This window comes from Prionailurus viverrinus, chromosome A3 (genome assembly GCF_022837055.1).
Source record: "Prionailurus viverrinus isolate Anna chromosome A3, UM_Priviv_1.0, whole genome shotgun sequence".
NCBI classification, from domain to species: domain Eukaryota; kingdom Metazoa; phylum Chordata; class Mammalia; order Carnivora; family Felidae; genus Prionailurus; species Prionailurus viverrinus.
Genome location: NC_062563.1, coordinates 62703232 through 62725621, shown reverse-complemented (window position 1 = coordinate 62725621; position 22390 = coordinate 62703232). Strand labels below are relative to the sequence as shown.

Below are 22390 nucleotides of genomic sequence, written 5' to 3'. Positions count from 1 at the left end.
TTCTAAGTCTGGGGCGTTGATTCCAGAACTCAACAATAAACTGAATTAAGAGTAATTACAACCCTGACCCACCATTTCACTCTGTGTATCCTCCCCAGCAGGGTGGGGGTGGGGTAGTCCCAGACTGGGTCCAAAAATTGTTCCCCATTCCTGCTCCCTGGGTTTCTGACACCTCTTGGGGCCATAGGAATAACTGCTCCTCCCTCAGGATTTACAAACAGCCCTCTGGGGCAGGGGGCAGGGCCTAGGAAGACCCAGTCACATGACTGTCCGAGGTGGGAACTCAGCACAGCAAATCAGAGATGTCAGGAAACTGGACACTGGGCAAGAGCTCTCAGGATAGGGATTGAAGGAAATCTTTTAAACCACCGATGCTGAAATAAGACTTTAGTGTGCACAAAGAAAGCTCACATTAGTGACGGAGAGAGGAAGGAGGGTGGGAGGGCCCAGGAGGCCCTGGGAAACCGGAGTGTGGAGACAAAGGCCTTGGGGCATAGGAGATGGCTGGGAGGGAAGGAGAGCGGAGGGGTGGGCCAGGCAGGGAGAGGCCATATCCGTTGCCTGGTGGGGGTCAGGGGCCGTGTGGAGGCAGGCTCTTGCTTCACCACACTGGTCCTCCTCTCGCTTCTGTTGTTCTTAGCTTCCTCCTGTTCCCTGAGCCCTGTTCGCTTCCTGCCAGAGCCAAGAGCCTAGGGCCGGCCCTGCCCTGCTCCTTTAGTCTTTCCAGGGGCTGAAGTACTGGGCCTGTGGCAAGGAGAAAAACAGAGTGTGATGGCCCTGGCCCAGGTGGTGCCCACCGTCTTGATGCTGCTCCGACTCTTCAGCAGCAACATTCACTGCAGGCTCCTCGTGTCACGTGCTGAACTACAAAAGTCCTGTGGCTCCCAGTCCAGGGGAGAACACGGCGGGTCAACAGGCCACTTGACCACAGCACATGAGTGCTCTGTCTGGGTTCCCTCTACTCCTGGCTCGAAGGCCCAGGGCAGTGTGAAAGGAAAGTGGGGCTGGCCTCTTGACTTTGCCAGGCCACGAATCACTTCTTCTTTTCATGACAAACATGCTTTTCCCCACCAGAGACTAGTGTGATCCAGTTGCTTGGGGATTGAGGGTGAGGTTTGCTCTCCAGCTTTCTCAGAGACTTGTGAAATCTGAGACCCAAGCCACAGCCTGTGGCCAATGTGTCAGACCCAAGTCAGAGGTTACAGGAGGAAGGACAAACAGAGAAGTCAGAGCACAGGCAAGTTGGGAGCCCAGGAGCATTGGGAGGATGGGTGGAGAGATTCTCACCAGACCCAGCCTGTCTCCATCAAGGGCTGGGGGCTAGGGGAGGGAAGAGTTCCTGAGCCAGCCGGTGCTGCCTGTCAGAGGGACAGAGGCCAGAAGAGAGGCTGCCAGAGCAGGGGTTGGGCTGTGCTTAAGTCTGCAGGCTCAGGAGTCAGGCTGGATCTGTGCCTTGGTTCTGACATTTACACGCTGCCTGCTGCCTGTGTGATGGGGCAAGCTATTTAACCTCTCAGTGACTCTGGTTAGCTTGCTCATCTGTAAAATGGGATCATAACAATACCTGTCTCATGGGGTTATCTGGATTCATAGAGAAAAGAGTCTTAGTTCAGTAAGTAGTACCTATGACTATTATTACCTAGAGAACTTGAGAAAATCAGGGGTGTGGAGGTTGTTGCTACAGAAATTGGAGAGACCAGGGCAGACTGAGAGGGTCCCTTTCAGCAGAGTAGGAGGCCAGCCTCAGGCCTGCAGAACAAGTGGGAAGAGGGTAGACAGTTGGGTCCTCTGGTGCCCCTTCCTGGCCCTGCTCACTGCTACTCCTGGCCCAGGCTCTACCCTCTTTAGGATGAAGTTTTTCTTTGCTTTTGCCCAGGAATTGGGCTCTCTGTTTCTCCCTCACTATACCCCCACACTGGGCATTTGATCCTTTTTTTTTAGGTTTATTTATTTCTTTGGAGAGAAAGAGTGCATACACACACACACACACACACACACATGCACACACACACGTGGGGAATGGCAGAGAGAGAGGGCGGGGAGAGAGAACCCCAAGCAGGCTCCTCCTCAATGTCAGCTCAGAGTCTGCCTCAGGGCTCAGAACCAAGGAGATCTGACCTGAGCCGAAATCAAGAGTCCCCATGCTTAACTGCTAAACCGACTGAGCCACCCAGGCGCCCCAGGGCATTTGATTCTTGATAAGAAAGATGTAGGTCCTCCAAGGCAGCTCCACACCCCATGCTGCCTTCTCCACCCATCTGCCAGTCAGGAGCTCAGGAGTTGCAGTGGGGGTTGGCATGCTGCTGGCTCTGGGCAGCCCACCTGACCACTTCCTTCCCCTCCTAAGCGGCGGGGGGGGCTTGAGGGGGCACCACCTGGGGTTGGCAGTGAGCCAGGAGTTCCTGCCAGCGGACGTAGGTCTGGGCCGCCAGGTCCTTGAGTCTGGTCCGGTGCATGGCGTGGGGGCTCTCCCGGATATGGGTGTTGATGTGGCGGTCCAACTGCATGCACAGCAGCTGCAGCTCTCCCTGCAGGGGTGGGGTGTTCATGGGGGAGGGTGTGGCATGGGCCAGGCCCATCCGTAGTAGGGAAGGAGGGAGAATGAAGTCAGAGAAAGGGAGGGATAGATTTTTTTTTTTAATATATGTTTTATGTTTATTTACTTATTTTTGAGAGGAAGAGAGAGTAGAGGGAGGAACAGAGAGAGAAAAAGAATCCTAAGCAGGCTTCCATGCTCAGCGAGGAGCCTGATGCGGGGCTTGATCTCATGACCATGAGATCATGACCTGAGCAGATATCAAGAGCCGGATGCCCAACTGACTGAGCCACCTAGACGCTCCGAGAGGGACGAATCTGAATGACTGCCCAGAAGTAGGGTGGGAAAGGGAGGAGAGGAACAGGGCAGCTGCTGGGGGCTCGGGTCAGTATCCATTAGCAATGCCTCATGGGACACTGGGAGAAGGAAGGAACCTGGCTCCCCAGACCCACTTCTTTCTCAGCCTCCCACTCTTTGCAGCTCCTGACAGTGGGCTGGCCTCCACCTTAGCCTCTTGGATAACTCACCCACTGGTCTGGAGTAATGTCCTGGCAGCTGACCACCACCCCGGCCAGGGTCAGAAGGCTGTGGCACAGGTAGCAGACCTGGGAAGAACAGAGAGAGACAGGCTTCCCTAACTCCGTCCCCTCCAGACTCCTTGTTCTCAGGCCCAGCGGCCGAGGACAGGGACTCAGCCCACCACTGGGCTTCCACCGACAGTTTCCAAGGAGGTGTCTCTAAGGAGGGCTATAGACCCACTCACTCAGAACTCTTCCTCTGATGAATGACTATCCTCCCTTCATTCAGAAAAAGGAGAAATCTAATCTCTGCCATCTAGAAACCCATAAGGTCACGCAGCCCTGTCCCGGGAGCCCAGCCTGCTGGGGACCTGTCCACTCTGACCTCTGCCCAGTATCTGTGGTCCCGCTCTGTTCGCTGAGGCACCCACCCATGCCAGATGCCACTATTCTCTATGTGAGGGCATGGCCCCTAGGTGTCCAGCTTGTCCCTCGGCAGGACACCACTTGCACAGACAGACGTGGAGCCCTGTCTGGACAGTCAAACCATGTCGACCTGAGGAGGCAGATGAAGAGAAGAGAGGCAAATGGGAGACAGCTTTGGTTTAGCATCTGCACACTTTATCCTCCAACTCATATCCTTGCTCTTGCCCCCTGGACACTTGGGAGGGGGGATGTGCAAACAGAACGAAGGCCAATTCCATCAGATCAGGGAATGGTTTGATTCCTGGATGCCCCTGGACTCTGTCGCTGCCCATTCACTTATGGGACCTTCATCTGCTGTGCAGACCAAGTGAGGTGCAGGGAGGACCCTCAAAGACAGGTGTGGCTTCTGACCTGAAACACAGCCTGCTCCTTGTGCTCTGAACTCCTCTCTGTGGGCACTCCCCTCCTCCACTCAGAGGTGCCTGTTGCCTTGTCCCCTTTAGACTCCTATGTCTAAGATAGGGAGGGTGGCAGGAAACAACCCCACCGTTGTGCCCGTGGCCGATAACTAGCTCTCAGGCTGAGCTGGGATGGGAGAGGCGAGCTCCAGAGACAGCCAGCAGGGTTTAAGCATGGTGATAACAGGGCTAGAGCTTAGAACCAGCCCAAGCCTCCCCTGTGCCCCCACTTTCTCTGCCTATACCGTCCTCCTCTCTTAGAGTATCTGGAGATGCCCCAGAAACAGCAGTGGCCACTCTGCACAGACCCAGTAGCCTCCTTAGGGCAGAAGCCAGAACCACTTTTGAGGGCACCAGACCTGATACTATGGAGTATCGTCTTGTTGAACTCAAATACTACTCTGCAAAATCCTGAGAAGGGAAGCCACCTACCCCCACCCTGGACCCAGCCTGCTCTTCAGCGTGACAGCTGAGGCCCACAGGTGGTGTGACCCCACGGTCTGGCCAGGTTGGGTGACACCACACCCCGCAGGCAGGGAGAAGACGCAGTGGGGAAAGCCAAGGGGAGCGCCGGTGTGCCTTCCGGGCAGTGCTGCCCCAGGTTGGGCAAGATCCAGTTTCTGAGCCAGCTGCTCCTGTCAGGTCCTGCAGCTGCCCGTACCCGAATCCCCCAGCTGGGCTGGCGTGTCAGTGAGCTGGCTCGCTGGCAAGCTGCTCCTTCCCCCAAGCTCCCCTTCCCCAGCCTGTCCTGGCCTTAAGAAGGTCCACAGCATTCAGAACATTCAGAACCCTAACGCCTCAGTCCTCGCAAAAAGCTCAGGCCGCCCCCACTGCCCCCATAAAGCAGGCACAAGTCTGTATGCCAGACACTGTGCCTTGACTAAGACACAGCCACAAACACTTAGACATTAGAAAAAGATACTTCAGAGGCACCCGGGTGGCTCAGTTGGTTAAGCATCTGACTTCGGTTCAGGTTATGATCTCCTGGTCTGTGGGCTCAAGCCCTGCGTTGACCTCTGTGCTGACACCTCTGAGCCTGGAGTCTGCTTTCCATTCTGTATCTCCCTCTCTCTCTGCCCCTCCCCCCCCCCCCCCCCACTCTCTCTCTCTCTCTCTCTCTCTCTCTCTCTCTCTCTCTCAAAAATAAAAAACATTAAAAAGAAAAGAAAAGAAAAAGATACTTCAGGAAGGCAATCATTTGGTCAACAAATACTAAATCTTAGCTTCCCCATGGACCAAAAGGAGAAAGTATCCTTCTAGGTTTTTTTGGTGGGGGAGGGGGTGATATGCAGCTCAGAAGGCTTCAGGGAGGAAGTGACTAAGCTAGGCCAGGCCTCAAAGGAACAGCAGGATCTGAGGTGAAGATGGCCCTGTTAAGGGTGGTGGCTGGGCTAAGATTACAACACCAGACAGATCCTAGGGCTGATGCAAGAAACAGAGGCAGGGCACATTGGGGGACTGACCATCAAGTGGCTGGCTGGGTTGCAGCAGAGGGGATGGAGGGAACATCCTGAGGACAGGGCTGGCCCCAGACAGCCTAGACAGTGAGCAGTGGAGGCCATTCGAGGCTCTTGAGCAGAGAGGTTGGGTTGTGGGAACAGACGGCCCCCAACCCCACCAGGGAAGGAGGCACCAGAATCAGTTTTGATGGAATTCACTAGAGTGAAAATGTGGCTCTCTCTGACAGGATTATAGGATGTGAGAAATAAGTCCACCAACCCAATCAAAAGAGGAACAGAGGAATGTGGAGACTTGGAGCACAGTGAAGTGAGGCTTTAATCAACGTTCTTGCAAGAGCAAGTGTTTGATGGACAGGCACACTCGGGGCAGTTACAGCAGACAATTCATCTCCTAGCGTGCAAGTCCCTCCCCTGGTTGCTCATTGGTTGAGTACTACAGAGGTTACAGCCTTACTGGATGTCACCTATGCTCGTGTAAGGCACAAAGTAGTCTGATTGGAACAAATGTATGTTCCTTGAGGTGATGCAGAGACTTTCAGTCCCTCTTCTCTTTGTTCCCTGGAGCATGTTCATTGCAAAGCCCGCGAAAATAAGCCTGCAAAATGGAGAGGGGAATAACCTGAAAGTGTCTAAGGGTTTGGGACTCCATTGTTGGAGGGTTGGCGGCAGGGGGGGGGGGGGTTCGTACATATTTCCAATAGGTTGTAAACCTACTGTTAACCAGTCAGCACAGCTTTTATTTGGTATTTCTGAAAATGAATCATCTCCCTTACTTCTCACATAGGACACCCTTTATCTTTTCTTTTCTAGGGTTATTTTTCTACAATGTGGGTGCTTTATTCGGATAACCTAAATACAATTAAAGTTTTTAAAATTAATTTTAAAGAAGACAATACCAGTTATTATTGATTGAGCCTATTGGGTTTAGGGTAGGTGTGGGGGCAAGGGAGAAAGACATGACCCTGAAAAAGAGCAGTGCTCTTAGCACGGGGGCCCCTCTTTGAGAGGGCACTGAACAAACTGCTAGCGAGAGGTGGTAGGAGTTGCCAAGAAAATACCCAAGGGCCACAGAGCCATGGGTTGGTCAGAGGAAGGCCGGGGAAAGACGCCTATCTGAGTGATCTTTGCATTTCAGAGGCCCCTGTGCTGTGTACAAAGCCCTGGGCTAAAAGGGATCTTGGAGCCACTCTGGAATTGGTACAGAGGCCAGTCTCTGTCCCTGGAGGTTTCAGGCAATCTTGCTCCCCCTCATCCACCCCCCCCCCCCAAAGAATCTATCTTCTCTATCTTCTGGGAGGGAGGCGGGATGAGGGTGGGTCCAGGATCTGAGGAATGCCCTGGAGGAAAGTCTGTGCTGTGGGGGATTTACTGAGAGAAAAAAGCTGCTTGGGACTAAGTGTGTGTGGGTTTCACAACTTGATTCTTAGGCTGATTCCCATCATTGAATCTAGAGGGAAAATCCCAGGAAAACTATTCTGAATGTGTGTTGGGGGGGTGGGGGTGGCGAATAACAAGAAGGAAATGGTAGTCCCGAAGATAGGACCCTGTTTACCACATTTTATAAGCTGATTTCCCAAATCAGGAAGAAAACCTTGCCCACTACCTACAAGGAGGGCTGAGTGCATATCTTCCTTACACTTAGGGGTGATCCCTTGAGGGGAGGCCCTTCAAGGAAGACTTTGATCCAACGTAAGGGGAGGTGATTCAACGGGTGCACAGAAATCACCACAAAGACAGCAGTTTTTATAGTTGTACTTTTGGGAAAAAAAGGTTTCATACTGCATGGGAAGCGTCCAGCCCATCTGGTCCTCTCCCTTTCCTGAGACATCCCCCCACCTCCGCCGTGACCCCGGCATTGAGGAGAGGTAAGAGACAAAAAGAGCTCATCTAGAAAAAGGGAAAAGGAAAAAAGGTGGCACTGAGAGCATGCATAGCTTCTTCTGAACCCCACCCTTCCCAGACTCTTCTCCCTTGCTCCGTTTTGTGAAGGTTCCAGGAGCAGACATTAGCAGAAACTGGGGCTCTGGCTAGGAGGGGGCTGCACCTGAGCCTCCTTCCTCTGAGAGGCAGGCCCTGGGCACCAGCAGAGGTGGGGAGGGCAGGCCATTCTCTGGAGGACACAGAGTAAACAGCCAGGTGTGGGAGTTACGTTTCCTGCTCCAGTCACACCGTGGCCAGCTCCTGAACTTAGCAAGCCTGTTCCTGTCCTGGCTGGCACCACGGAGACATGGGGCTGTCTTCCCTTTCAAGACACAGGGAAGGGAAGTTGGGCCTGGGCCATGCAGCAGCTGGGCTGGTACACGGAGACGCCAAGGCCCCCTGCCTTCTCCCATTTCCTCCACAGCTGGAAACGCAAGGTGGCCCTTTCCTCAGCCTGAGGCACTTCCAAGTCCCTTAGTGTGTGTGTGTGTGTGTGTGTGTGTGTGTGTCTGGAGGGGGTAGAAGTCAGTGTGGCTTCAGGGTTAAAGGGCAGTGCAGAGACACTCCTTGGAGTGGGGGTGGGAGGTGCTATGCTTCTCCGGCCTTCAGGATGTGGTCTGAAGAATGGGCCCTCACCAGCTCAGGTGGCACAGCTCCTCCCCCACTGGGTGTCAGTGGAGGCTGGGAAGTCCCTATGGAAAATGAAGCCTAGGGAAACCTCAGTCAGCAAGTTGGGGAAAGGTAGAGTCTGAGGGTAAGGAGTGGGACGTGCCTGAACCCAATGTGGACAAGACGAGACTGTCCCCTGCCAGTGAGGCCTTTAGCTTTCATTTTCTGGGTCTCTCTCCAGAGTCAGGCGGGCCAACTTTTCTGGGAAGTTCTGTGCTGTGCAGTATGCCTCCTTCCTGGCTCTAGAGCCTGAAGGCGGGCCCTGCCCTCCCCCTGGGGAAGGAGGACAAGGATGAGGGATAGGGCCTGTCACCCTCCCAGGAGGAGGGGAAGGCCAAATTCTCCTTTATCTGGTCCAGCTAGTTTTGACCCCGGGAACCACCAGCCAAGTCTCCATTTGTAGCACTTTCGTCACAAGACAAAAGGAAAAAAGGGTGAACATTTCCCAGGAATTTCATCCTTTAGAAAATTCCCCTCCAGCTAATGCCAAGGAGCAGGCTGTGGCCTGGGTTATTTACACAAAAAATGGGCAGAAAGGAGGCAGAGGATCTCCCAGGAAGCTACTCGCTCTGGCCAGAACATTATGGTTTCTTCCACCTCCAGTCATGACCAAAGATCCAGGCTTACCCTAGGCAAGTCTCCAAACCAAGCCCTCTCTCTGGGGGCTGCCAGGCCGGGTGGGCATCCTGTGGGAGCAGGTCCAGCCAGGCTCTGGGGCAGCTGCCTGGGGTGCTGGGGTTGGGGCGGTGGGGAACAAAGGCCGACTCAGGAACACCTGCTGAGGAAAACCAAGACTGACCCAAAGGACATGGCCTCCCCTGCCTGGCTGCTAGGGCCAAGGGGCTCCTGCTCAGGAAGCTGGCCCTGAATGCCTACAGGTATCAGCTCCCTGCCTGGGATGCCAGGAGCCCAGAGCAGCCTCCTTTGCTATCTCCTCTCTATGCTCACAGGACCTGCATTCAACCACAACCTGCCTAGGCTGCTCTCAGCTCTGTCCAGAGGGCCTGACGATGGACCCCAGGGGGAGAATTCTGCACAGGTCCCATCATTGCCACACGTGGGTCCACTCATGGCTTTTGCTCGGCTGGAGACAGATGCACCCACACATGATGAAGGTCTAGAACTAAGCTAGTCTGGGAAAGACTGAAGCAGCACTGGTCTGCCATGGCACAATTCAGACCCAAGGCTAGAGCTGGGCCTCCACCAATTCCCTTTTCTTTTTTCTTTTTGAAATTAAATTGAAACCTACAGCACCACTTCACAGTGCCCTGACCCAGCAGGGCTCCCAGAGAGGCCTGATGGTTCTCATTTTGAACAGATGTGGAAGCTGAGCTTGGAGAGGTCCCCCGACTGCATAACCATCTCCAGTAAGGGTTAGGTCTGAAGCAGATGTCTGTACTCTCTCCCTAAGGCTGAACAAGCTCTATGTGTGTTTTCCATAAAGGGGACTTAACACTGAAGACACCTCCTTTCAGAAAGAACAGGCTCCCTTTGCACTGCACAGCAGGGGCCTAAGGGCCTGACAGTGGAAGGACAGGGAGAAGACAAGGCTGTACCCCCAGACAGGGAGCAGGACCCCAAGCTTGAGCCCCAAGGGCATGGTCCAGGTACCTTACCACAGGATGGGCAAATAACAACAACAATAATTAGTAATGACTAATCCTGAGGTAGGGCCACTTGCAGGCCCCAGGCCAAGAGCCTTAGCCTGGTGAGAGAGCCAAACCTCGTCCAGCTGGTATGTCCACTAGAACACAAGATGAGAGGGGATGCATTTTTCTAGGTGAGCCCCATCCGGACAGGTCCTGGAATACAGCACCTGCCATCACCTCTAGGATGCTATTTCTTCCCTGTGCCCACAAGCAAACCACATGACATATTCCCCTTGCTCATGCTGCTACTGCTCCAAGGTTACTCCCTGACCTCGGCTTGGGGCCGGCACTAAAGCAGCAAGCAGAGGGCTGTGCTCAACGGAAAGCTGAGTTTGGAAGAGAGTCTGACCAGGACAGGTCATGGGTCATAAGTCCTAGCAAGAAGGAAATGACAAGGATGCATGACTGTTAATTAGGAAATGAGACAGTGCCACAAGGCCTCTTTGCTGCCGAGGGTCTCTGAAGGCACAGAGCTGAGAGGCCCGAGAGCAGAAGCAAAAGGCAGGGCTCCTGCCACACTTACCCTCCGGGCTTACAAGGCCAGACAGTTGGTTCTGTAAATGGAGGTGCCAGTGTAGGCACGGGGGTGGGTGGAGCCCAAACGTGGAGCAAAGATGAGGCCAACTGAGGGTGACAGGAGACAGGCTGGCAGAGTTTGGCTAGGAACCGGACTTCTGGCTCAGCTGTGGGGAATAGCCACTGCCTGGAAAGTTGCTCTCAGGTCCCAGCTGGATGGATGGGCAGGCAGTGTCCACTGAGACTGCGGAAGGATCCCAGAGGCCCAGCATGTGCCCATCTGCTCAGATTCCTCAGAAGACGGGCCCCTTAACTGGACTTCTGGCTGCTCAGAGAAAATACTCATACTTCTCTCTGCCCAGGGTCAGAGACTCAAGACCCAGAGACTCAAGACCCTAAACCCAAGACATACAGAGGGATTCTCTTTTAAGCTTTATCCCAAACTGGACCCTGAGCAGTCCTGGCCCCTGCTCCCGGTACTGAGGATAAGGAGGGACATGGGAGGCCCTGGCACAGTGGAGTTGGGGTAGGAAAGAGATGGAGTTGGGACAAAAGCAGGAAGACTAGGGGCTTTTAATTCCTGTGGATCTGCTGCAGGGAGGTTATCTCAGAGCATCTGACCCATTCCTGTGTCTGCTGGTGGGAGGAATAAGGGGCTGCAAGCAAACCTTTGCTAGAGTGCTCCCACCCAGCCCACCCTTCCTTTCTGGCTTCCTGCTGGCCGTGGGGGGTAGGGGAGATGACAACTGGGGATTGGCTGGCTCTTCCTGCTCCTCCAGCTGGGATGAGAGACCCTGACCCCAGGGGGATGTGGACCGGAAACCCAGCTCTGCTGACTACCCAGAGAGGGACAAGATCCTCAGTGCAAACGTTTGAGAATTTAGGGCTGGCCATGCGCATGCACATCAGTATGCGGGTGCCAGTGTTGAAGGGAGCACTGAAACCATCCAGGGTGTGGGCATGGGCATCTTCCAGGGGCTGGAGAGGCTGCAGAGAGTATTGGCCTCTTCAAAAGCTATTTCCTCAAAAGCTTCTTCTCTTTCTTATCTTTCTCTTTCACTCACTGAAGTGGTGAGTTCACCTGGTGTGCTGACATGGGAAGAACCTAGAAAGCACTATTCTTATACTTGCCAGGGATACTGGAGAGTAGGGCCATTGCCCATGGCTGCAGACCAGGCCATGGGCATCTAAAGTTTTGGGGTACTCAAGATCCTGCTCTCTCCTTTATCAGAGTGTCCCAGTCTCCCATTCCCTATACTCCATGGTGATGACTTCAGCCCTGACTCCAGGGGAAGACATGTAACCTGGGCCTGCCAAACACTATATGCCTGGCTATATGACTGGCTTACAGATGAGCACATGACCCAATCCAAGCCACTGAGACTCAACTCTGGGATTCTAGACAGAATTTCTTTCCCCCTGGATAGGGCTGCTGAGGGAAGGACAGAAGCCTGGAGTTTCTCAGGGTCAGCAGGGAAGGCCTGCCTTGGAATGCACCAAAGGGGCAGAGCTGAGAGATGTAGAGAACAACACTGAGGTTTCATGACTCTGCTCAACTCCTGCTCCAGCTGAGCCTAATGAGCTGTTCCAGGACCTTCCAGGATGTGTGTCTGTATTTCTGTAACTACAAAGTCCTGGCAAAGGCATGGGAGAAGGGACAAAAAAGGCAGTGAGCAGAAGAGCAGTTGAGAAGGCCATGGCTTGCCTGGAAACTGCTATTCCAACTGAGGAAGTGAGTGAGGGACCTTACACACCTTTCCTGGTCCCCCTTAGCTGCCTGGTGGGAGCTGAGCCCAGGCTGCTCAGTGCAGCACTTACAAGGCAATGTTCCTTGGAAGGTACAGCCCAGGAGGAGAGGCCGGTGTGTGGGGCTGGATGCAGGTGAGGTGGGAAGGGTCCCTCCCACAGGGGTGCACCTGCTAGGGCAGCCATTTCAGTGGGAGCAGTGGGACACAGCTGAGATTGACTCTGGACCGATCCTCACAGGCAACTCTGTTTAGTTGTGTAAAGCAATGTGTGGACAGGCCATGGGTCAAATGAACAGACTGCAATGACCATGGGGATCCAAGGGCAGGGAAGACAGGCCAGGCACTGCCAGGAAGAAGGAACAGCAGGAGCAAAGAAAATGGAGTCTTGACCTCTCACATTTCCCAGGATTTCTGGGAAAGATGTCCCCTGTCTGGAATCAAATGATGTGGTTTGACTTGCAGGAGAAAAGCTGAAGGCATGAAGTAGGGTCTGCTGACAGAGGGGCTGAATGTGATGGGAGAGGCATTCAGGATTGCCTTTTCTTATGTAAGAATGGGAGGAAGACAATCACAGGGTTGTTGAGGAGGACTCTGAGGACTTGAAAGATGAAGAGAAGGAGTAGTGTTGGGCCAGAAGCAGATGAGTCACCTTGCATGGGGTAAGGGCTCTGCCTGAGGGAGGGACCCCCATGGGTCGCAAGAGGACTGGGCCTGGGGGAAGAGCAGGTTCAGAAGCTGCCTGAAGAATCCAAGCCTGCCCTCCCCCCAGTTTTAACTCTGTCGCTTCAAGCCCTGCTCACACACTTACAAAGAAGCCAGAGTTCCTGGGCCCCAAACAAAGCTGGTTTGGGCCTGGGCCCCATGTGGCCTTCAGATGCTCAGAAGTACCCGTTCTGAAGAGGCACAGCAGCCTCCTAGGTGGGTGTGACCCGGGACTGATGCTTGGATCACCCCTTTGGGTCAGCTTCCCAGAGGCCATCTCTTTGAGGTTTATTTCAAAAGATGTTTGATGTTCTTCACTTTGGAGGAAGTAAGGAGGAACCAATCACAGACTTGGCAGGGAAGAACTCAGGATTTCTGAATATTTGTTTTCTTTTTTTTTTTTTAATTAACTAATTTATTTTGAGAGAGAGAAAGAGAGAAAGTGTGTGTGTGTGCGCATGTGTGTGCGCACACACATAAGCAGGGGAGGGGCAGAGACAGAAGGAGAGAGAGAATCCCAAGAAGGCTCCTCACTATCAGCACAGAACCCAACATGGGGCTTGAACTCATAAACTGTGAGATCATGACCTGAGCAGAGACCAAGAGTCAGATGCTTAACTTGACTAAGCCACCCAGGTGTCCTATTTTATGTTTGTTAAAACTAGTTGGTTTCTTCCCAACCCATCTAATCTTGCCCTAACCAAGGTCTCCAGCCCTGTGAGTATGATTCTCCCTAAGGTATAGGGTGAGGGGCAGGAAATAAGGATGGGCTCTTGCAGGTGAGAAGGCGGAGAGTGTGCGGAAAGGGGGAGGCTCCTGTTCCACCTGTGCTTCTGGGTGACCCAGGGTGAGGGGCCTGTGCTCCAGCCAAGACTGAGGGGGTATGAGCCACCAGGGCTTAGCGGCACCCTTTCTGCTCACTCCCCACAACCTCCCAAACCACACCCCAGTCACTCAGGCTGCTCTTGGCAGGGTTACCAACACAGGGACAGGCCAGCTGCCTTTGCAGCAGGAGCAAAAGCAGTAAAACTTGTTTGTCAACTCTACTAACACGAGGGCACACCACAAAGATATAAAGACATGTACACAACACATATGCACACAGACATACATGCATGCACCCAGACACACACACACACACACACACACACACAGGGCAGACCCACACCCTCTGCAGAAGATGTGCAGAGACCCAGGAGTGAGCTCAAAGGAGTTTGTGGGTGCAGAGCATAGTTTGTTTACCCCAGAGCATCACTCCAGCTTGGAGCGCTCCCCCGCCCCCGCATAAAATCAACTCTTTACACACACACCTTCTCTAATACACAAACCATCCCCAAGCCTCACAAGCACAGAGCCAGACAGCAAGCGGTGTGCATGGTGAGGAAGCTGACCGGAGCCACCTGAAGTCCTCAGGCTTGCTTTGGGTGGTGGGGCCTCCTGCAGCTGCCCCCTAGCCCCTGGGGGAGATGGGGACCATCACAGATGCAGAGCCCTCAGTGGGCCCTGCACTGCCTGCCCCACGAGGACACTCATCAGGCTCCATGGAGAACATGCCCAGGAGGACAAGGAGAAAGGAACCCAGTTTCTGGTGCCTCAATGCAGCCCCAATCTGGGACTTCCCCCTTTGTGAACCTCTGTTTTCTTCTCACACAATGACGGTTAACTTCCTCAAAGTTCCCAAATTTAACCAAACTGGGGAAAAACTTATTCCCCACTATAAGGACTGTGGTTCTGTAGACCTTCCAAAATTCCAGGAGAAAAGTGGAACAACAAAAATTCCTTCACTATAGCAAAGGGCCAGGGGAGAGGTGGAGGAAGGGGGGGAGAGCAAGAAACAAGAAAGTATGGTAAATAAAAACAGAACATACAATGGCAGGTCTAACAAGACCGAAACATCAGTAATCTCAATAAACGTGAACAGGCCAAAACTCTGAGGTTGGGCAGAATGCAATTAGACAAAATCTGGCCCAAGATGGTCCATGCAAGTCAGCTAAAAGGAAACTCCTGGTTCTGGGTTAGAAGGCTGAGTGGGTCACTTTGAGGGGACAGCAGCAAATTGCATCCAGTCACATGTTTGTCTGCAGAGCAGTCAGAAGGACAGCCTCACCCACAGGGGCCTGGGGTGTGGGGGGTGGGGTGCTGGTCTCTTACTGAACTGGTATCCAAGGACCAAATGGAGGCACTGGGAGGCCAACTTTCTGGAGCTGGTTCCTGCATTAAAACATCCTCTCCACCTCTCTCATCTGAATGGCACTGCCTCTTGAGGGGCTGTCTCAGACCCCCATGCCTCACTCTGGCCTAGATGTTTATTCTCCTCTGGGAGAGACCCGCTCAAACCAGGTGAGCACAGGGCCACTAATAACCACCAAGGGGCCAAGCAACCCCTTTATCAAGAGCACTTTAAAAGGCTGGAAGTGTTCTAATCGTCTCGTTAGGAAGCGAATCCTTTCTTCCTTTTTTTCAGAATCTTATATTCCACACAAGCTCTGCCATGATTTGCTAGGACACTTTGTGCCCTGACCCAGCTAGGACAAACAGCCAGGGCAGGAGCCCTCCCATGGCCTCCCCTCCAGCCTCCCTGAAGGGTTGCAGCAGGACCATGTTGCTGCTTTTTGTTGTTCTTGGTGGTTAGCTTTCCCAGGCAGGAATCTCACTAGCTTATAATTACGAACAATGTGCCCTGATTGGTTCTCTCATAAGCAGGTAACACTTCTGAAGTCAAGGACCTCCGACAAGAGAAGTGCAGGCTATAAACCCTTGTGGCCTTAATGAAACAAGGACTTTAAGAGACAAGGCGGCTGACAAGCAGAGGCTGGTCAGAGGGCATGCAGAGGGAGGGAGGTTTCGAGAAGCAGGGCAGGAGGGTGGATGGCCATAATGGGGTGGTAGAATAGAGTTCAGGGAGGGGGAGAGGAACTCATGTTGCATTCATTCGTTCATTCATTCACTCATCTAGTGCCAAATATGCCATGCCGAGAAGCCCTGGCTATGCTCATGGTCTAGCTGGGGAGACCAACAAGTAAAGGGTCAACTGCAAAGCCACAGGATCAGTGAGGAGAGAAAGTCAAGCCCTGGGGCACCAGTCAGCAGCTCTCCCAGCCAGCCACTGGAGGACAGGGCAGGGAGGGGAAGAAGGCTGGGAGCTTCCTAGGAGAGGGAGGAGACTGGGCCAAACACCCACCCCCTCCTTAGTCCGCTGCAAAGGAGGAGATGGGGAGAACAGGGGGAGGAGAGCCTGGCAGAAGTGTTTATCTGGAGGGCTGGAGGAGGGCAGTCACCCCAGCCTCTCACAGGAAATCTTCCAGACAGGGTGAGCAAGGCCTGGGGGGATGGGGCTCAGCACTGCAGCCCCAAGGGTTAGGAAAGCCCTTTCCTCCAGGTCAGGTTGCCTGGGGCCAAGCTCACTCTGGCCTTAGTTTCCCCACTGTGCTTGGACAGAAGGAAGTCAAAGACTTTGAGCTCTAGGGATGAAAGGCTCAGCTCAGGCCCAGACCACCACTCCCTGTAAAATAGGGCTGGTGACGCCACTGCTCTTTTTGGCTGGTGAGTAGCCTGATCACCTTTGAAGATGAAACATGCTTGGGCCTAATGAGGAGTCAGTTGGCCAAGGTGGGAGTAGGGCTGGGTTGTGGGAGCCTGGCACCTGCCCCACCAGGCCCCTCGTGGTCAGCACGGCACCTGCCCAGGAGGACAGAACTCTTCCCATTTCTGTGCAGACCCGCGTCTCCGAACCAGCCCCACCTCCTCCCCTTCCCAGCCCAGTGCCCTTTCCCTCCTCTGCTCCAGGCTGGGATCAATCCTAGGTGGGTTCAAGCTGCAGCAAAGGCCTTGGAGACCTGCGTTGGCCTCATGTGTCTCCTTCACTTGCCCTTGGACCCACGTGCCCCCTTCACTGCCCTGGGCTGGGCCAACACTCTAACCCTACCCCTTTGGGGCACCCTGATGAGACATACTGTCCTCTCCATGTTTCCAGGCCAAACAGGTCATTTCCAATATGGCAGCAGACAAGGGGGACACAGTTTCCTTTATATGCATGAGAACAGTACTCCAAATAAAGGATACCCTCAGCCCGCTTCCTCCTCTTCTTCCCTGGTTGTTGAACAGACATTTGCTGCCAGATGGGCTCTGAAAAGCAAGGAGCCAAGTGGAAGCCTCTGGCTTGGTAGTCCCAACTCTGCTGGGTGAGGTCACAGGAGTGGGCTCCAAAGTGTCTGAAGCACACACTCCTCACTGCGCAGATCAGATACAAGCCTTTTCTTTTCTGCTACCACTCCCTCTTCTTCCTCTCTCCTTTTCCTTCCCCTAACCCAGCCTGAGTCCTTCCCACTTGTGTCCTGTTCAGACAGACCCTTCCCGCCTATGGGCTGACCCCACCTCCTTTCTAGAAGCCCTGGAACATCCAAACACAGTCTCCACAACCAGCACATTTCTCAGGAAATAGATGGGGAACGAGAACAGGGCATACACACAGCTCACATTCTCCTGGGAGGCAGGCAGCAGCCTCGTAAATGCACTAATATTAGGCACAGCTAAAAGATAACCTTACCTACATGTTCCAGAAGAGGCGCATACACCTGGGATTATCATATCTTCTTAATGGTTCATTTGTGTTCATTAAGTAAATTAATTCATTTATCTGATTTGCAGAGCAATGCCCAAAGGGTGGACTTCTGGATCATCAACATCCAACCTCCGAGTGAGCTTTTGGAATTACCACTTTCCTAAATTAGGAAGATCTCTATCTCTACTCTTCATCCTCGAGGCCCCAAGGATAGGGGAGCTCACTGAGATCCACACAACCCCCACCCTCCCCACCTCCCAGAGTCAGACTTGGGGCTCCCACTCTGAAGCCCCTATACCCCTCTACCACTGTCCCTGCCTGCATTCACCCCAAGGGTCCACAGGCCTCATTATTCCAAACACCACAACCTGAAGACTCTGGGGTACCTCTTTGCCCCAGACTCCCACCAATGCATGGCTTTTGGGAAAGCTGAACAATGTCTAGAAAGTCAATTAGGAAGAACTGGGGAAAGGCCAAGGACTCAGCCTCAGGGGCAACCACAGCGAAAAACAGAGAGGAGGTACCCAGCTCTGCCCTAGGAACACAGAATGCCTGTCACATCTGGACATTCCCTCCCAGCCCCGCTTCCCTTACCAGCATTATTTCAGCCCTTGCATCCTCTTTAAACTATGCTGTAGGACTACAGGGCACTCCACGGCTAGTAAATGCACATGGGACTATAAAGAATGCAGCAAAACCCAGGAGCAGGGCCAGAGGGCCAGAGTGCCTGTGCATGGAGCGCCCCACTGAGCCTCTGTGAGGGGCATGGGCAAGGGCCCTAATTACAGGCTATGCAGGGATGATGAGCACCTCCTCTCACCAGAGGGAGGCGCTTGCTGGAATTTTAAAGGCCTTGGGGTTTTAGGAGGACTGGCAGCAATAAGGCCCTATAGGCTTGCAGTATGGACAGCCCTGCCTTCCTCATTATCGGGCTGTGTGGTGCCTGGGCTGAGGTAGGCAGGTGCTGGGTGCTCACCTTGTGGTCTAATTCAGCATTGGTCTTTGGCTGTTGCTCCTGGCAGGGTGGCAAGGTCTCAGAGCCCAGGTACTGTCTGAGGGATGATGGCCTCATGAGGCTCAGAAGCTGGCTGAGCAAAGACAGCTAGGGAGGAGAAGAGAGGCCGTCACACATTGGGTGCTTGGGACACTTGGCTGGCACTAGCAGGTCAGAGTGTGGGCTCTGGAGCCAGACCACCAGCTTCCACAACCTGGATCCACCTCTTACTGACATGCTGTGTGGCCTCTTGGAGCCAGACAAAATGGAGACAACCACAGGAGGGCCAAGCATGCACATGATGCCTAACACAGGCTGAGCCTTCCCTTAAAGGAGCGCACTAAGATCTTTGTAGGTTGGCTGTTTGATCCACTTCCCTGGAGTAAGCACTTGGGGCTGGAAGAACCAAGGCCAGCAAAGAGGGCAAGATCCTTCCCACCCTGAGCTGCTGCTCAGGCCTCTCGTGCGTCTCTCTCTTCACTGAACTTGCTGTGGGGATTGGAGAGGCTTACGGAGGAGCAGAGGCTGTGTACCTCCCGCGCCCCCTCTAATGACTGCGCTCGCTCTACATCATTCTGCCTGCCCCTGTTTCTCCGCCCCCACCCTTTTCCTTTCAGGGAATTTTAAAGCAAATCCAAACATTGTATCATTTTACCCATAAAGAGCTTCTAAACCGAAAAGGATAAGGATTTCTCTCCCCAGCATGGTCACAGTATGTTCTCCTGCCCAACAAAATTACCAAGAATTCCTTATGTGGGCTAACACCATGTTCAGTTTTCTCTGATTGTCTCAAAGATGTCCTCACCAGTTGGGCTTTTGGAGTGGGGATTCCCCACAAGGTCCACGCGCTGCATTTGCTTGATATGTCACTTAATCTGCCAGCCACCCCACCACCCATGAAAACTGCACCTCCCTCTCTGAACAAATGGGAGTGCCCCCACCCCTCCCAGGAACAGGGCCTGCAGGAGTCCAGGTGTTTGCAGTAAGCCACTCCTGGCCCAGGCCCTGCACCTGCTTTGGGCAGCCTGGGCTCAGACTTAGCAACAACCATCCAGCTGCCGTGGAGCTAACTTGTGGCCAGGGCAAACGGCAGGCAGTTTCTGAGCCCTGGCCTCTCTGGGAAAGGGGACTGCTGATCAAAGAAGCAACGCCAGGGGAATTCACAGAGGCACCATCTCTTCACATGTAGCAAGTGTAGGCTGGCCAAAAGGACTTAGGCCCGAGCCCCTCACCCAGTTCCCTGCTCTAGCCCAGCCGTGCCCGGTACACCTGGCTTCCTCCCCCTGACTCACCCGCAGACACCTGCTCAGCACCTCAGCCGGCCACAGGCTCAGACAGTCCACAAGAGCAGCTGGGCTGAGGGCTAGGAGACAGGCCCGAGGCCTTGGCTCCTGGAAGGGGGCCAGGTCTTCTTGGCCTAATGTCACATCCTTTTAGGAAGAGAGATGAGGAGCCAGAGAGAGAGAGAGAGAGAGAGAGAGAGAGAGAGAGAGAAAGAGAGAGGGAGAGAGGGAGAGAGGAGAGAGAAAGAGGGAGGGAGGGAGGGAGGGAGGGAGAGAGAGAGAGAGAAGGTTCTGGGCAAAAGAGAGGCACCATCTGGAGCTTCACCAAAACCAGAGCTGTGCTGTCTTGCTCAGGCCTTGCAAGGCTAGGGATAGTTTCCAAAAGGGCCCTGCCTGCTCTGGGATCACAGCTGTGCAAGCACAGGGGCCAGGCTCTGCAGCCCACGCCCCCAGAAGCAGTCCTCAGGCAGGCAGCCTCACCCCAGGGCCCTCCCTGCTACAGAAGCTGGGGGTGGGCAGGGCACACAACTGCAGCTCCATGGCTCCTATGTTTTCCTCTCCGTGAAAATGGCTTCACCCTGCTCAGTGCACAAGCTGTGGTCTTCTGATTGCTTACTTTCTTTTGTTTCCAGCTCTGGCAGCCACACCCCTCTCAGGGATAAGGGCATATTTGGACCGTGTGCATCTCAGCAGGGCCGGGACCTGACATTGCGCCTCCCCACCTCACCCCCACCGCTGGAAGCTGTCTCTGCAAACACTCAGCTCATTAGGACAGACACCTCCAGGCAAGAGGCAAATGATCACCCAAGAAGGCGGGCCTCCACTGGTCTTGTCAGTCTGCCTGGCAGGAGGAGAAGAGGAGTTCCAGCCGGGCAATTGTCCACATGGCTGGTCACTCCTGTGCTCAGACCCCAGCAGTGCTTCTATCTGCCCCGTGGAGAAGGCCAGGATCTTAAGTGTCTGTGAGGCTCAGGTGGCCCTGCTGCTCCCTGCAGCCTGTGCTCTGACTGGGCCTTCTGACCAGACACACACAGCTGCCCCTATCTCCCTTGCAGCCCCAGTTCCCTGTCTACGCTGCCACCTACACCACCCACACCTGCCAATCCCCTCGCCCTGAACTACTTACATTTCCGACAACATTTACCACCTCCTAACACGTTACGTAATTTACTTGTTTATTGTGTTTATTACCTGCCCCCCCTCCCCCACTAGAAGGTAAGGCCTCCTAGGGCAGGTTTTGTTCACTGCAGTGTCCCCACAGTCTAGCACAGCACCTGGCACCTGGTGTGTGTTTCATTAGCATTCATTAAACAACTGAATGAGTGAAGGGCAGGTTGGGGCTGCAGCCAGCTTCTCCATAGGAGATGCAGGTTGTGCACCTCCTCCATTTTGGCCACTTAAAGCCCATGTTTTCCAGACCCCAAACTGGAAGACGTGGTTTGACAAAAGAGGTTGACTGTGTTGCAAGAGATGGCCTGGGATAAGCAGCAAACTCCTGACTTGGCCCCAAACCTGTTCTACCTGTGTCTTGGCTATCTCGGTAAAGGGCTTCCTCAACCTGCCAGTTGTCTAGATCCTGGAGCCCTCCTGGTCTCCTTTCTCTCACATCTCACATCCCACTGGCTGTACCTGGGAATTACACCTAGAGTCCTACCACTTCTCACCACCTACAACACTATCTCCCCAGGCCAAACCACCATCATCTCTTACCAGGATTACTGCAATCACCTATGCTCAACGCAGTAGCCTTTCAACATATTTAATAAATCAGATTCTGTTTCTCTTATCAAAACCTTCCAATGGCTCTCCACTTCAGCATCAAAGTCAAAGCCTCTACCATGGCCCCGAGGCTCTGGTGGATTGAATCCCCACTTACCTGTCTGACCTCAACTTCTACTACTCTGTCCTTGATCCTTTGCTCCAGCCACAATGGTTTCTGTTTTTCCTCCAACCTAAGAGAACTCTGCCTACCCCAGGGCCTTTGTACTTGCTGTTCCCTGTGTGGAATGCTCTTCCCCAAGAAATCTGCTTGACTTCAGTTCTGTGCACAAATATCCCCATCTCTCAACATTCCCTCTCCTCTTTATCTGGGTTTATTTTTCTCCAGAGCCCTTATCACCATCTGGTATGCCAAATATTTACTTATTTCTTGATGCCTGTGTCCATCTCCCCCGGGACCATGAGTTTCACAAGGGAGGGACTAGGTTCTGTTCAGGGCTGTATCTTCAGTGCCCTGAGCAGTGTCTGGAGCACACTGGTGAATGCGGACAAAACCCTGCTGTTTCTGGGATAGTCCCAGGACTCACAGGGACAACAGGCAGCAGGCCTGACTTCGAGGCTCTCCCGGAAAATACGAGTTTTGGGGGTGTTGCATCCTGACTGGAGGGAAGTCCCATCCCTCCAATTCAGTTCTTCAGCTCCTGTTTCTAGGGCTTCAGACTGCAGCCAGAGACAGAGAGCCAAGCCATCCAGGGGTCACGGGCTCCTCCTTCCCAGCAGTGCCCTGAGAGGCCTCTGCCCAGGCATTCACCCCAGATCCTCTCCTAGAGGAGTCAATTCTCAACCCTTAGATTCCCCTTCATAGTCAATCTACTGATAAGGTTTATCAAACATGTATACATCAATGAAGGAAGTAGAAGGGACAGCCCTTGTCCTCCTATCTGCCACTTAGGAATAAAGCTCAGGGGACCAGCAGGGCATCTTCAGCATGAAGTGGCAGGTGTGGTCCGGTTTGTCACCACAATGAGAGCTGAGGAAGGGGCTGGAGAAGTGGAGACAGCGTGCTGCAGTAGTCAAGAACAAGGACTCTGGAGTCAAATCCTAGCTCCAAGGCTTTCCAGCTGTATGACCCTGAGAAGTTTCCTAACCACACCTGCCTCAGTCTCCCCATCTGTGAAAAACATCTGATGGTAACAGCCCTTACTGCTTGGGACTCCTATGAGAGGTAAGC

The 22390-nt window shown here is 53.6% G+C and overlaps 1 protein-coding gene across 7 annotated transcripts in view; it reads right to left on the bottom strand.

The window, feature by feature from the left end:
• Positions 1–18: 18 nt before the first annotated feature.
• FAM178B (family with sequence similarity 178 member B) overlaps positions 19–22390 on the bottom strand; it is a 113906-nt gene continuing 91534 nt past the window's right edge. For 2 of the 7 annotated variants that reach the window (XM_047853407.1, XM_047853408.1), the window contains exons 14-18: positions 18140–18265; positions 16556–16727; positions 3064–3141; positions 2376–2528; positions 19–744 (exon numbers count right to left, since the gene is read on the bottom strand). In XM_047853407.1, coding sequence (XP_047709363.1) covers positions 602–744; positions 2376–2528; positions 3064–3141; positions 16556–16727; positions 18140–18265 — 672 coding nt within the window. In that variant the 3' untranslated portion in view covers positions 19–601. Of the gene's footprint in view, positions 1750–2375; positions 2529–3063; positions 3142–16555; positions 16728–18139; positions 18266–22390 lie in introns of all 7 variants that reach the window. The other 5 variants (XM_047853410.1, XM_047853409.1, XM_047853411.1 and 2 more) reach the window with 5 other exon arrangements.